The sequence below is a fragment of the Mizuhopecten yessoensis genome, unplaced genomic scaffold (assembly GCF_002113885.1).
Source record: "Mizuhopecten yessoensis strain PY_sf001 unplaced genomic scaffold, ASM211388v2 scaffold2641, whole genome shotgun sequence".
NCBI classification, from domain to species: domain Eukaryota; kingdom Metazoa; phylum Mollusca; class Bivalvia; order Pectinida; family Pectinidae; genus Mizuhopecten; species Mizuhopecten yessoensis.
Genome location: NW_018404647.1, coordinates 45,183 through 58,895, shown reverse-complemented (window position 1 = coordinate 58,895; position 13,713 = coordinate 45,183). Strand labels below are relative to the sequence as shown.

Here is a 13,713-nt window from a genome sequence, read left to right as displayed (position 1 = left end):
GACAAGATGAAACAGCTTCATACATGTAGTAGCCAACTAGCTCCTTCATGGCTGATCAAATAAAACATGCTGAAACCACATAATCATATAAACATACAGTCTATACATCCTCTTCTTCGTTATCAGGTCAAATACCTAGACTCGTAACCTGTGGCTAGATGATGATAGGAGGACAATGATTGAATCTGACCCCTAGTATAATATATGACCACTTGTGGGTACTCATGTCATATCGCTCATCTGCACTGTGATATGAAGCTAAATAAATCGGTGAAGGTCGCGGAGAGATACAAGTCGTTTGGTAGCATTCTGTCATATTTAATCGCGTCTATCATATAAGGGAGATACACACGTAGATTATCAATGTAGTTACAAGGTAACTCATGGAAGTTATATAGAGGGAACTTATGGTGTCTATCATAAGTGGGTAAGGTGCATGTTAAGTTGTAGAATACGTATAGGGTATATAGTGTGTAGAAATGGAGAATTTCGGAATTCTGCACAAAAATGAAGCGATTGCAGAAGAAACAGTAGAATTCAAAACTATATGTATATTGTCTTACACAATTAGATGTGGAAGGATGGTGCCATATTATTAGTCGACTCTTTCAACCCGCCGTCCCGATTGAAAACAAAACATGACAAAAAATGATCTTTATTAATATTAACAATTCTATCACACAAATAGAAAATACAAATCAAATACTTTCAAGACCTCGAAACACAAATCAAATACGGTCCAGCAACACAGCAACGTTGAACCCTTTCGATTGAATTCTATATAAACATACATAAATATAAAAAAAACGAGTGTTACAATAAAACATTGAATGTCCAAACACCTACGTAAATACCTATACTTTTACAGTTACTGCCCTACTAGTAGGGGTATGTGATCCTTTGATTTCCCGAGATTAGTCATGGTTCACGAGACCGCAATAAAGCAATAACCGTTGCATCAGGATTGAAGCCTTCATGGATTGTTGTCCGAACACATCGAGCGCTAGAGATGTACCGAAGGGAGACAACTCGTCGTACCAGAGTTCGAGAGTCTGTGAGAGGAAAACGACAGTAAACCTGGTTAGCTTGTGTGCGATCCATTTCTTTGTATCCCAGTCACGTGATGTGTTTAAATCAATCACACATGCCGTTACATAGCTGAGGTATAGTAATACATGGTAGGTAATTAATAATAACACTAGTGTTATGCAACATGTATATATAGTATGTAACATGTAAATAGTCATATTATGTAATACATAAATGATTTTACTTTATATATTTTGAAATATTTCTTTCTGTACATGTTAAATAACTATTGTAAACAGTTAGGCATACACCATATACATGACTAGTTGAGTTACATAATATATAAATAGTTATACTGTATGATTTGCAAATGAATTAACTATATCATAAGGTAAAACGTTATATGTATGAGTTAAAAGTTCATACTCCACCAGACACAAAGCAAACCATCGTTGTCAAGGTCTATTTCATTTCAATTACAGCCAAATGTTCGTATGTGTACTTTTAACCGAAAATAACTTTAAATCTACGTGTTTTGAAATCACCGTTAACAAAGTCTATATGGGGTTGTTGTGTATCAAGTGGCTTTGCGACTATAGAACTTTGTAGTGAGCGCACCTGTTTTATTTGGCACAAAAGGGCTTAAGTGCAAAAATACGATTCCACAAATGTATGATACTGAGGCAACGACATATCTCAGACTTTCGGCATACTATGTCAAAATGTAGGAGACCCACTGATTGGAATTTAACCCCTTAACGTCAGAGACACCCCGCCGTACAGGTAAGGCATACACATGTCGGCCTACGTGTGCTTTTTGAATGACCCAATGTAAACAATCAAGTCTTATCAATAGTCTGTTTACATACGAGTAGTGTAATGTATATGTGAAATACCGAATGAAAAGTCGGGATTACGATTGTTGAAGAAACGATTATATGAAAAGACCAGCAGGTTATACCATGAACATGCATGAACTCTAAACACGTACACTTGTGCACAACACTGGGTCATATATAACCCATTTACCTCCACACGAAGCAGTGGTCTTGTTCACACTACTGGGATTTTAATGTCAGTAGAAGATTGTCTAAGAACTGAACTTTCTTAATATATTAATAGCAATTAGCTGTCAATCAAATCTGCCTTAAAATGAAACAACAGGTTTTTAATTGTAAGACAAAAGCACCAAATACAAGACAATATCAACGATGGAATACGAAGAAACATTGAGTTCTTTCCAAACGAAAAAATCATTTTCTTGTGGGAAGTCACAAAGAGATTGTATTGAATCTTCACATATTGTACGAGGGCCATTCAATTGATTTTTCTACTACAATCCTTCAAATTACCCTCCTTAGCAGAAAACCACTTTCGCAATCGCGCTATCCATACTGGCGATACACAGATTGCATTATCAGTAGCACTTCTAGAGGTACACCATTGCCTATATAGCATTTATTTTAGTGAAGGAAACAGGAAAAAGTAAAAGGGATTTATATCTAGTGAATAAGGATGGGTGGTCAATCTGTACTTCTTTATCTTGCTTCAAAAACGCCTGTACAGTAATGTCTTTTTTGGAATAAGCATTGCCATAAATTAGGTGTATATCAATCAACCCTTTAATTACTTGGACGCTTTTTCGTGTATAATCTCTTGACAGGATTGAGTACTTTGTCTCTGTAAAACTTGGCATTGATAGTGTTCCCTTTCTTGCACGGTATCGGAACCAAGAGCCACGTAAAATTGAAATGCAAACAGTCTTTGGCGCTTTTATACGTCTTGCAATCACCGGCCTTTCTTGATTTATTGACTATTTTTGCTTGTTATTAATGCGCCAGTTGGTTTAAAGAAATTAACCCAGGTCTTGTTCTTTGTAAGTAACTCAGATAATATTACTGAGTCGTTATTACCGTATTTTTTCAACATATTTTTACCACATTCCAAACGTTTGACCTTTTGGTCAGATATCAGCAAATTGTGGATCAATCGGACCCACAATGAGCTATCTCAGTAACAGTATTATGAACATCACCCTTTATTATAACTTTCACAGCAGCAATGATCTTTGATGCTGAAACAACAGCCTGCCTGGCACTGGTTCGTCAATTTTACCATTCTTGAATTTGTTCACCCACCTGAAAATAGTTCAGAATGCTGCACAACTCCGCATGTGTCTGTTTTGGTGACACCGTGTTAATGCATTGGAGCGTGATTCAGATTAAGTCTCAAACTTAGTTTTAGCATTGAAAAATAGCCACTAGTCACGAATGCACACCATTCAACAATGAATAACTTGCTCAATTCTTGTTGGAAGTTGATCCAATTTGCACATACATTGTTCTTCAAACGCTTCTGCAGTCTGTCAAAACCACAGAGTTATAAATTGTCCTTACGTACGTACAGTGTAAACTGTGTGGTATGTGGCTTTATTAAATGGCACTCGTAGTTGCTAGACCTGCCATAACTGTAATGATAATATTTTCTAATGAAAATGAGCCCTCCAAAAACATATTTTTTGTTGAAAATGAGTACTACGAAAACAAAATGAAGAAGTACCTATTAAAGATATTAGTTGGTCAATGCCCAAATCCAAAAAAGTATTTTTTTACTACATACTCTATACTCTTTTTGCAAGACGTGAATTATAATTGGTTTCATAAATAACATTTATTTTTTATTCAATTTCTCTGAATTATTTTGTGAGCTTAATGTTATCGTACCAGCGCCAAAAACTGTAACTAAAAAGAAAGCCATACCGTGTGGAACCTTTACGAAAAGTTATGCCGATGAAACATATCAACAACAGCGTTTTTAGCGTAAAACATCAGCGTGGATAAACGACATTCCATAAACGAGACTTCAGATTCGTGTTCGATCTTTAACTAACTGAGCTTACAGCTCAACGTTACATCTTAACCAAATTAAAAGGGAAGTTGAGCTATATACGAAAACTCACAGGGCAGTGGAACGGGGATCCTTAAGGGAGCTGGATCCTATCGGTTAGCTAAGTTACTTAATGGGATCAGCCGAGCTGTTGGTATAATGTAAGAATAAATGAACGGGTATTTGTATCTATATACACAATCTTTAATAGCTATAGTACACACCACAGTTCAGAAATCAAATGCTTTAGAAAATGAGCTTTATTGCTATTATAAAAAAATAATTACACGGATCACAAATCAGCTGGCCTTATGTCGAAACTTGTGTCAATATATGTATACCCTCACAAAACAAGCTTAAAGTATGGTTTACTTGCTCATTCAATATTTTTAGCTGATGACTATGTATGAAATACCCTCCTAGAAGCCTGGGTGTTTGGGATATTACTTAGTTCGTCGGTTTTGACGAAAAACTGCTGCCAACAATGCATACTACACTGTGATCTCAACAAGAACCTGACATGCACTGATTTCCATTTGCTTAAAGGGCATTGCGTCTAAGGTTATCGAAACAGGTATGTTTATATTTTATTTATTAACCTTAAGTTAATTGGTTTCTTCAACAACTGATTTTAATTATCAGTGGTGGTGGGAGGAAAAACAACAAAAAAGAAGGTAACACTTTGGCGACAGCTCATTTTAATGCATATATGATTTAGACAAGGTTGATAGTTTACGCAAATTTGATCATTGGAGGTGTATGTGTGTGCCAAACATACATGATGCTGTTAGTTTAGTTTAACGTGGGTTTCCCATTGACAGTCAGTAATACTTAACTATCTAAAGCAGTAAAGCGTTATTGTAATTTGGTCCAATACTAGATGGCCGTATGTAGCGTTTCACGTCGATTTTGCCAAGTTCCAGTTGGCTTTTGTATTGACTAAGAATTGTAGCTGAAAGACGTTCAATACTAACATTTACCATTTCAATTGTATTCAAATCTAATAGAAAATTTCACTGATTTATAAAAATCAGCATTTAATTCAAATAAGTGTATGAATACAGTATGCTTATCTGTAAACAAAACAGAAATCTTCAAGGGAGGTTAAATGCTGTCCAGCATTACAATTATGACGTCATAATGATGAAACATCTCAGCTTCGCGTTGCACCTTGGCTAGGATTGCGTTTCATAATCAGTGTATGACATCGTCACTATATAACTCTACCAGAAGTTCGAATGGCATTCATATCGACTGTAAACGCGATGGCCCACGTGTCGACGTCATAATTATAACGTTAGGTACCACTGACCCTCCATAGAGGATAACTGTTCTTTTCATAAAAAAAGGTGTAGAATCTACGAAATATAATCGGAATGACTTTGTATATACAGATTTTCTATGAATCAGTTTTTTTTATTTGTATATGGTACATTCACAATCTTTATCAATAACATCGCATTGCAGACAATCAGGCGATATCAATCGTATGGCATTGCCACTATATAACACTACCCAATTCAGTTGTAATTCATATAGTCTATGAATGTCACAGACCGATTGTTGACGTCATCAGTATTATGACGTCATAATTATTACTTTTGAAACCACTGACCCTCGCTGGGCGACGGCTGTTCTGTTCATAGAACAAGCATACACGATAAATACATTATTTGAACTAAATGCCGAATAATAATAATATAATTGAGTTTTCTATGAGATGTACAGATTCCAATAATGGTAAATATAAGTATTGAACTACTTTCAGTTGGCATTCATCGGCAATCTGAATTCCAACTGGACATAAGAAAATTCAATGACGCGCCAACTAAAAGCAGTTGAATGTTTAAATGAAATAGGAAACAAAACTTATGAAGTATATATATCTGTTGAATAATGTTTTAAAAATATTTTTAAGTTAAATGTACATGTATTTAAATATTTAAAATGAATGAGATGAGTTGTTCAGATGAGTAGAAGATATATTAACACTGAGTTCAAAATATCAGTAATAAATGAAACAGATATATACATAATGTGACATGCATTTCTATTTAATAGAGATAATAATCTCATACAATAAGATTATTGAGGAGATATCGTAAGTCATACAGAAATCTTAATAACATTAAGACATATCTCCTAAAGTATCAGAGAAGACTTCGTTTATGTATAAAATGTCAATCTAGCATTTACAGGGCTGGGCAACTATGTACCCTTACGCATTAGTTACTAAGACGTGGGTTGTATATCCCGCTGTCAAGTAAATTATCTGATAATGTTTAACTTGACCTCATCCCAGATACGGGTACATGCGTTTGTATACAGCTGTGGTACATACAAGGCAACGTCTTACGAGAGCACAAAGGTTTTATGTTTAGTAAAGAGATCAGAAGAATTAAGGATCCCTGTCCCGCCGCAGGCGAAACGTAAGATAATTCCACCGAAGTTTCCTTAATTAAATTAAGAACATATATATCTAATAGGACTGGGTCATATATGTATGAGTACCCTTGACTGGGCAAATCAGTTGATTTGAGCGACCGCTAGAAATTGCAGGGTTAGAATCCAAGTCTGACCCCATTCCATTTTTTCACTCTCCTATTGAATAACATAGTATATTTCATCTATAGGAAGTTTAGCAAGGATTTATTAAAGCTATTCGTGCTAAAAATGATTTATAGTTAAACGTTTTAACAGTCGTACTGGAATCCTTAAGAGGACGTTTTGACCGATTTCGGTTCCTCCTGCTTTGATGTTTATTTTTCTATTTTTTTTTATATATAAATAGGGGTATTTGTTGGAGCATTCAAACCATCACCCCAGCCCAGCTCCATATTAGATGAGGATGCAACAAAAGAAGTTATAAAGTGTGGATCCCCCCTCCTATTGGAGACCCCTGATTCGCTACCGGACACCCCACATATGTAGTAACAAAGCCATGCTATCAGCTGGTTTTATCTCAATGTCATTGCCTCCCTCCAGTGTTACATATTTAGATTCAACCGCTTATGTTTTGTTTACTATATTTACTGATCAGGCCTGACTGTCTTACAACGTGGAGGTAAACGATGTCCCCACAGTGTAAGGTGACATATTTGTGTCTTTAGGCAGACGTTTGTGTACGAGAAAACTCTTTACTTCGACCATGGTGCATCGTGACAGTCTTTCAAAAGGTTAGTAGGTAATAGGGCATACACCTATCCATCTGACTGTCACTATTTGTACTGCACCATACTAAAAGTCTGAATTTTATATTGATATTAATTTTTTGGTATACTTGTAAGTATATGTATGTTTAATATAATACATTCTTAACTAAAAAAAAAAAAATTTACACGGGTATTTTTTCCCCTGTCGATTCGTAGTGCACAATAGTTTTTGAAAGTGAAAAGATGATGGTCTAAACATTTATGAAAAACTATAAAGTTAGTTATGAAATATTTTGAATATATGATTATATATAACTATAAAAATATTTATGAGGAACTATCAAATTTGTCTAAAATATTTGGAATTCAACTACACGTACTTAATTTTTATGAATTGCATATACCCAGTAACACAAGTGTGGCTAATAACAAATAGGATAAAACACCCAAATGAGTATGTATTTTATTAGTTTATCTTCCTTTGTATATGTTTTGTTGATTTGTTGATAACATCTGCGTCATGTGAGATAGCTAAGTACCATCCGTGAAGCTTGTATTACCTTTAGAGGACGCCACATAATGAATTCACGGGAACCGACGTAGGCTAAGTCATTTATGTTTGTCCTTGATTACATAATGGTATCACAGGGTGAGGAATTGGCGCGTGACATTTAGTGACATTTACTGGATTAGTTTATAGTGACCTGCCGGGGGGTGGGGTNACTGACATCTGTCAGTTAATTCTTAGATAATGTACCCTGTTGTGTAATACTCAAAATCTGTATTCTACTAAACTTATTTACAATCCTGAGGAGTGAAGGTGTGTGGGGTGGCGGGTGGGGTGGTGGTGGTGGATTAACTATGCAGTACGCATGTACGTGTATATGCCATCAGTATGGCGTGTAGAGGACAGAGTCTACCCCGTTTTATATGTGGATATTTACCCAGCTTTCTTGGTGTTAAACTAAGTTCAATTTGAACCATGCTGTTTGGCCTTGCAGAGTTGCATCTACGCTTTAAAACATAATTCCTTGCTGTCGAAACAGTTTTGTCTCTTTCTTAAATATACATGTATAATAAAAGTCATCACCTGTCCCGCTCACGAATGTAATTTTCTCTCTTTTGATATCTTCAACCATCTAGTTGTTCTTATAGGTAATTTGAAACTACACAATCTGAACAGATTATATATATTTTTTTATTTGCAACCTCCACTTCATCGTAAGGTCTGAAATCCCAAATTAATACTTTTGGATTTCTTTGTTTGTAACGCAAAGACAGTAGTACCTTTTTAGGGGCTCTTAAAGTATCAGTGTAAAGGAGGGACAATTTCACGCCCATTCTATTTCTTGTAGACGGCATGGAGCAAAGTGAAAAAGAAGTAGAGGAAGCTGAAGGCGAAGAAGAGGGAGGAGGAGGAGGAGACGATCCCTATAATCAAACAGATCATGGATGGGCTTGGATGGTTTTGTTAGGTAACGTTATAATATGCTGACACATTGTAGGTAATATTTACAACGACACCAAAATCAATGTATACTCTCGTAATAATCGCCCAGTAGAGGCATTTGACAATATCCAATTTCCAATTCTTTATAAGTGTATTGTAAGCGATAGAGGTAATTGATGTTACAATTCATGTATTATGCACAATACAGTTGTGTAATACAACGTCAAATTCAAATCTATTGACTCATTTTTAAGACGCGAGTTGCGAGCTTTACACGGTTCCGTAACTTTTCTGTACTAAGTAATTCCAATAGTTTATACATGGATGACTTGCAGCGATGATACGTTTTTTTTACACTTTTTGCACTGGTCAACAGGGGTTCGTTACAAATGTCTGAAATACACCTATTCTGTAGACCTACTGACACATATGTTACAAGACATACTGATATGAGTCACAGCACACATAAACATTTCAGATATTTGTAACGAATCTGTGCTCCGTCGCAATATAACTCACTTCAAACGCTATCAGTTTCACGCGTCTCGCATCCACGGTTCCTCAGTTTCCAACGACGACATGATAACTAACGAGGCTGTTATAGAATCTACCGACTTTTGTTAGGTTCCCATACAATTAACAAATAAATTCACGCCTGGATTCTTCACAAAATGAGCAAAGAGAAAAGTTCGAATTAACTTCCAAAAATAACTACCTCGTGGAGGGCAAGGTCGGATTTACGGTGTTCACTGTATTTGTCCATGCGCGAACTTTGTTCCAGGGAAAAATCGAAACAATTTCAAATCTAACTTTCAGCTCAGAGTTCTATTGATAAACTTAAATCACCCTATATACATATCATACGCAATTGTATTGATACTGAATGTGGAATAAAATTGAAGTGTTTGTTAAAATTTCAAAATATTACATTGTTTGCCAATTAGCACGCGACAATACGCTGTTCAAACTATTGAACGAAATTGTGTGGACTGTCGATAAGGCGGGCATTTTTAATTTTAAATATAAATTATAAGTTAAAAAAGAACATAAGAGGCAGAGAAAACGTAAATATAAGTATTGAACTGTTTTTGTATGGTATTTATGATCTATTTGAATGACACAGCTTTGCAAGCAAACAAACCATAATGCGCGCTATCATCGTCGTAATTATTTAGCTAATGGATGAACTTATTTATTAATTATATGGTTTATTTATCCGGATATTCCCTCAGTTGTCCGGTTTGTGTATTACACTTTTTATCCTAACATTGCTATCACTAATGAAGTGTAATTGGCCGAAATAGACATCCGGTAAAACATATCCGCACGGCGTATGTTTAGATTTCATGATTAATAAAATATCCCTTTCCGTCAAATCTTCACAAACGTTTTAGAACGAAATAGATGCAGTTACGTGTCTTTCGACACCTAAATTTTGATGTTGCAAAGTTGGTATGTCGGCGGAATCAAATTCATATAGGCATATCCAATAGCTTTCAATTTTATTTTTGTGTATCAATGTGGCTTAAAGGTGTTTTCTCCCCTAATTCTTTTCAGCATCGGTGCTTTAGACCGATCAAGCCGATGTCTGAAAACGTTTCATCAAAACCTTGAAGAACCAGAACTTGTAAAAATACCGATATGTAAAAAGTTTTCATGAACATTAGTTGAAAAGTTCAAACTGTATTTTACGGATTTTCTCTTTCAAAATTATTTGCACAACTCGCCTACATGGTTTAAAATGGAAACGATATTCCAAATCGACCTGTTCATTTGGTATTTCTTCTGTTTACTATTAGCCATGACAAAAAAAGACCATCATAATTATCGTGTTGGATTTATTTTAAATAAATTGGAATCGACTTATTGTCATGTATCGGTTGATTTTGTCTAGAGGAGTTATCTCGGCAAGTTAACTTTAGACGGAGGGTATCAATATGGGGCAACTGTGGACTGATGGATTCAGATATAAACGTATCAATTCCGTATATCGTTCCGTTTTACCTATTCCAGTCAAACAATTCGAGTTATCGCCCTTGTACTGCATTTCGAAAACACATATCTACTCCGTAACAATTGACAGCACTGTCAGGTCTAGTGCAACTTACACGTAGGTGTGAAACTGTTGGGAAAATAAAAATAAACCTTGATGTTGTGAAATATTTGACCCGGTTATATAGATAACGCAGCAGCACACCATAGAAATCAGGCTGCGTGTTTACCCAACAATTTCTATACAATCAAAGACTATTTGAAAAGAACCTGTTTGATCTTGTTTCTTTTACGCGGCGTTAATTCTCTAAGAAACAAAAGAATATATCTTTACTCGAGTGTTCAAGATTTTTCGAGGAGAGGGACAATCAACAAGTCTGAAAATTGGTTAATAAAAAGTTATTGTTAAAATGACGTATTTAGTTCCACTAATGAAACATTTTAAGTATGCTATATAATCTTTAACCTTTTATTTTGCAGCTGCAACGCTGGAAAGTTTCATGATTGTAGGATTTCTGAGGTCGTTTGGAATATTTTTTGTAGAATTCCTGAACGCCATGGATGCATCTGCTTCCGTGCTGTCGATGTCCTTATCCATACAGACACTTATGTTCAGTGTACTTTGTAAGTAAATGTAGTTCCGTGTACTATGTGAGTACATTATGTTCGGTTCACTGTGAAGGTACATTATGTTCAGTACACTGTGAATGTACATTATGTTCGGTTCACTGTGAAGGTACATTATGTTCGGTTCACTGTGAAGGTATATTATGTTCGGTTCACTGTGAATGTACATTATGTTCAGTAGACTGTGAAGGTATATTATGTTCAGTACACTGTGCAGGTATATTATGTTCAGTACACTGTGAATGTACATTATGTTCGATTCACTGTGAAGGTACATTATGTTCGGTACACTGTGAATGTACATTATGTTCAGAACGCTGTGAAGGTACATTATGTTCGGTTCACTGTGGAGGTAGTACATTATGTTCAGTACACTGTGAATGTACATTATGTTCAGTAGACTGTGAAGGTATATTATGTTCAGTACACTGTGCAGGTATATTATGTTCAGTACACTGTGAAGGTACATTATGTTCGGTTCACTGTGGAGGTAGTACATTATGTTCAGTACACTGTGAATGTACATTATGTTCGGTACACTGTGAATGTACATCATGTTCGGTACACTGTGAATGTACATTATGTTCAGAACGCTGTGAAGGTACATTATGTTCGGTACGCTGTGAATGTACATTATGTTCATTAAAACGTGAATGTACACAATGTTCAGTACAACGTGAATGTACATTATGTTCAGTACGCTGTGAATGTACATCATGTTCATTACAACGTGAATGTACACAATGTTCAGTACAACGGGAATGTACATTATGTTCAGTACGCTGTGAATGTACATCATGTTCATTACAACGTGAATGTACACAATGCTCAGTACAACGTGAATGTACATTATGTTCAGTACGCTGTGAATGTACATTATGTTTATTACAACGCGAATGTACACAATGTTCAGTACAACGTGAATGTACATTATGTTCAGTACGCTGTGAAGGTACATTATGCTCAGTACACTGTAAAGGTACATTATGTTCAGTACACTGTGAAGGTACATTATGTTCAGTACACTTTGAATGTACATTATGTTCGGTTCACTGTGAGGGTACATTATGTTCGGTTCACTGTGAATGTACATTATGTTCAGTACGATGTGAAGGTACATTATGTTCAGTACACTGTGAATGTACATTATGTTCGGTACGTTGTGAAGGTACATTATGTTCGGTACGCTGTGAATGTACATTATGTTCATTAAAACGTGAATGTACACAATGTTCAGTACAACGGGAATGTACATTATGTTCAGTACGCTGTGAATGTACATTATGTTCAGTACACTGTGAAGGTACATTATGTTCGGTTCACTGTGGAGGTAGTACATTATGTTCAGTACACTGTGAATGTATATTATGTTCAGTACACTGTGAATGTACATTATGTTCGATTCACTGTGAAGGTACATTATGTTCGGTACACTGTGAATGTACATTATGTTCAGGACACTGTGAATGTACATTATGTTCAGTTCACTGTGAAGGTATATTATGTTCGGTACACTGGGAAGGTATATTATGTTCAGTACACTGTGGAGGAATATTATGTTCGGTACACTGTGAAGGTACATTATGTTCGGTTCACTGTGAATGTACATTATGTTCAGTAGACTGTGAAGGTATATTATGTTCAGTACACTGTGGAGGAATATTATGTTCGGTACACTGTGAAGGTACATTATGTTCGGTTCACTGTGAATGTACATTATGTTCAGTACGCTGTGAAGGTACATTATGTTCAGTACACTGTAAAGGTACATTATGTTCAGTACGCTGTGAATGTACATTATGTTCATTACAACGTGAATGTACACAATGTTCAGTACAACGTGAATGTACATTATGTTCAGTACGCTGTGAAGGTACATTATGTTCGGTACGCTGTGAATGTACATTATGTTCAGTACACTTCGAAGGTACATTATGTTCAATACGCTGTGAAGGTTCATTATATTCAGTACACTGTGAAGGTACATACTGTTCAGTACACTGTGGAGGTACATTATTTTCAGGACAACATGAAGGAACATTATGTTTTGTACGCTGTGAAGGTACATTATGTCAGTACAATATGTATGTACATTATACTAATACACTATGAAAGTACAATTACGTTCGGTAAACATGTACTATGCTAGTACATTTATTGAAGACATTATGTAGTTACATTAACATTATGTTAAGTTCACTAGGTGGGTATATCATATAGTACAATATATAAGTACATCATGTAGGTAGATTATGTTTAGTACACTATGTAGGTACACTATGTATGTATGTTTTGTTCGGTTCACTATGTAGGTACATTATGTAGGTATATTTTGTTCAGTACACTATGTATGTCCCTTGCAGGTAGGGCGTAAGAATTGTACCTGCTGCCCCCAATTGCATGATCGTAAGAGGCGACTAAATTTGGGACCTTATCTCTTCTCTCCTTTCTAAATAACTTTCTTCTTCCTAATGTCTCCCTTGACAATGCCTCACTTTTGGCCATTTGTTGAGCGTTCGCCCCTGTGAGGAAGGCTTTGGGTTCTGTCCCCTGGCCGAGACATACCAAAGTCTTTAA

At 35.7% G+C, this 13,713-nt stretch overlaps 1 protein-coding gene across 2 annotated transcripts in view; it reads left to right on the top strand.

Moving 5' to 3' along the window:
• The first annotated feature begins 1,069 nt into the window (after positions 1-1,069).
• Positions 1,070-13,713, top strand: part of LOC110446202 (monocarboxylate transporter 5-like) — a 19,731-nt gene continuing 7,087 nt past the window's right edge. Inside the window, exons 1-5 of one of the 2 annotated variants that reach the window (XM_021491232.1) lie at positions 1,070-1,178; positions 4,309-4,489; positions 7,026-7,091; positions 8,423-8,542; positions 10,990-11,133. In XM_021491232.1, coding sequence (XP_021346907.1) covers positions 7,064-7,091; positions 8,423-8,542; positions 10,990-11,133 — 292 coding nt within the window. In that variant the 5' untranslated portion in view covers positions 1,070-1,178; positions 4,309-4,489; positions 7,026-7,063. Of the gene's footprint in view, positions 1,179-4,308; positions 4,490-6,706; positions 7,092-8,422; positions 8,543-10,989; positions 11,134-13,713 lie in introns of both variants that reach the window. The other variant, XM_021491231.1, reaches the window with a different exon arrangement.